General features: G+C 35.7%; 1 protein-coding gene across 1 annotated transcript; it reads left to right on the top strand.

The window, feature by feature from the left end:
* The first annotated feature begins 558 nt into the window (after positions 1-558).
* On the top strand, positions 559-1,737 carry LOC111025611 (uncharacterized). The gene is made up of 3 exons (XM_022303498.2): positions 559-703; positions 811-1,057; positions 1,279-1,737. Exons 1-3 carry the CDS (start codon positions 612-614, stop codon positions 1,570-1,572), a joined length of 633 nt encoding a protein of 210 aa, XP_022159190.1. The 5' UTR covers positions 559-611; the 3' UTR covers positions 1,573-1,737.
* Positions 1,738-2,147: the final 410 nt, after the last annotated feature.

The raw sequence follows: 2,147 nt of genomic DNA, 5'->3' as shown, positions 1-2,147 counted from the left end.
CTTAGAAAAGTCTCAATACTACCATTTCACCTTTCGTAAATGTTTAAAAAATACCCTTTAAGCAAACATCCACACATATTTTGACGTGGTAGAATTAAGACGATACGACAACTAATATGGAAGCTTCCTTGGAACAATTATAGCCAACTACAACAAATATAACCTTCAATAACAGTCGAAAAAATTCGTGAATAGAAACAATGACAGGCCCATAATTGACCATTATTAAATGATAATTTGTAGACATATGATTATCATATATATATATATATACATATATATATACAAGATAAAAAGAGGAGACATTACTTTTCAATTGAAAATATTAGGGATCACATGGAAAGGTAGTAATTGAATAGGGCCAGGTATATAAAGACAAAAAACTCATGAAGACTTTTAAAAACTATGAACCAATTCCCTAACTCTTTGCTGATAATAAGATTAAAAATGTTACTCGAGTAATTGCCGTGATTTCACCCCTCTTTCGGGGATGCATGTTGGTACAAAAATAGACTATATTAGAAAAAGTTGATGATGTGTGGGATCCCATAGCACAAGTGTCAGGTCCATATTTAAAGAATGAAAACTGTCATTCCTTGTTATTTCTAGGCATGGCTTCTTCCAAGAGATTGGCAACCACCATATCCCGGACTGCCTCTTGTTTATATTTTCTCCTCATTTTCTTCCAAATCCCTCTTTTCAGGTAATTTCATAGTTTTCTGTTCTATCAATGCATGGATCTGCAGTTTCAAATTCACACTAAAAAACAAGAGAATAAATGTTTTATTACTTGATTTTGTTGGAGGATAGGGTCCCATGCTGCAGAGAGGCATCATGCACAACGCCATTAGAATTGACATGCTCCCAATTGTTAGCAAGTGAGATCTTTCCCACACATGTTGTGGAAGCACTTCTGTATCCTGGAGCCATAACCAAAGCCATCCTTAGAAACAGGCCCATCCCCACCTTTAATAGCTTGCCAAAGCTATACAAATTTATACATCTAAAATCACCAACTTCAGCATCTCCACTCACATCTGATCTCCACCGCTTAGAGGTACATATGTTTGAGGGTAGCAAGATCTTTTATGTATTTTCACCTAAAATTTTCACTTCTATAAACTTATGTCATATAAGTAGTATATTGTTTTTTTTTTTTTAAAGTGGGAGTCAGGAGCTTTTCCTTCCCTATACCCAGGGTACCCATAGGCGTTTGTATCTCCCCACCCATCTTTTGTTTTACAGATCAACTCATCTCTTGTTTTTTGGTGGAAGCAGGTTATTGCAGGGAGTTACTTGGCCGTAGCAGGAGCTATCATGGGCATGGTTAGGCCTGGGAGTGGGAGTGGGAGTGGGAGAATGAGTCTGTTTGGTTGCCTTATTGCTATGTGGGGTATTGTTAGGAGCAAACCTTCATATTTAAATCCCAAAGCAGAAATTAGCAGAATCTATCCAACCATGTTTGTTGCTGTGGTTTTTGCTTTCTTGTCGGTTAGGAAAGATGTGAGGAGAATAGTACGCAGCATCAGAGATGAAGGCAACCCTTCATGGAAGAAGCCCAAACGCAAATGAACTCTAAGATTCATGAGAATGGGATATGTTTGTTTAAGAGGAAACGTGGTAGCGTGATCTTTTAATTCTAAAAATATACAATCCTAAGCATAGCCTTAAATTTTTATAGAGGTGAAAAAAGTTTTTCTTACTTTTTGTAGCAATTACTCATGTGCAATGCACGTTTGTCCGCAAATTTCATATTTTAGTGTATTATTTTAGCAAAACTTTAGTGTAAATATTGAAAATCTACGTAAATAATGTGAACTAAAACTTTTCAAATACTCAAATCATTAGAGGTGGCTTTATGTGAAAGGATGTGTGGTCATATAAATACATCTCAACCTCATCCGACACCTTGACCTGAACAGTTGCATCACGTCTCAAGATCAACCAATTCGTGTGACCCAAAAAGTTTGCAAGACATGATAGGAATTTATTAAAAAAAAAAAGATCAAATTAGGAAAGCAAAGACTCTCCTCCATATGGCTATGCATTTACATACAAATATATATATTACAGGTTTTAAAATCCACGTAAACAATGTTGAAACCACCATTGATGCTTTATGTATGATATTTGCAATGTATGTGATC

The sequence above is a fragment of the Momordica charantia genome, assembly GCF_013281855.1.
Source record: "Momordica charantia cultivar OHB3-1 chromosome 10 unlocalized genomic scaffold, Mcharantia_2.0 BLBB01000010.1, whole genome shotgun sequence".
Lineage (NCBI taxonomy): Eukaryota > Viridiplantae > Streptophyta > Magnoliopsida > Cucurbitales > Cucurbitaceae > Momordica > Momordica charantia.
This window is presented reverse-complemented; position numbering and strand designations above follow the sequence as displayed.

What these genes read in the sequence shown, in the direction of transcription:
- LOC111025611 (XM_022303498.2), top strand. Translation starts at nt 612, where the DNA reads ATGGCTTCTTCCAAGAGATTGGCAACCACCATATCCCGGACTGCCTCT. An exon ending in TTCCAAATCCCTCTTTTCAG is followed by an intron (nt 704 to 810) that starts GTAATTTCATAG and finishes GTTGGAGGATAG; the next exon opens with GGTCCCATGCTGCAGAGAGG. An exon ending in CTGATCTCCACCGCTTAGAG is followed by an intron (nt 1,058 to 1,278) that starts GTACATATGTTT and finishes TGGTGGAAGCAG; the next exon opens with GTTATTGCAGGGAGTTACTT.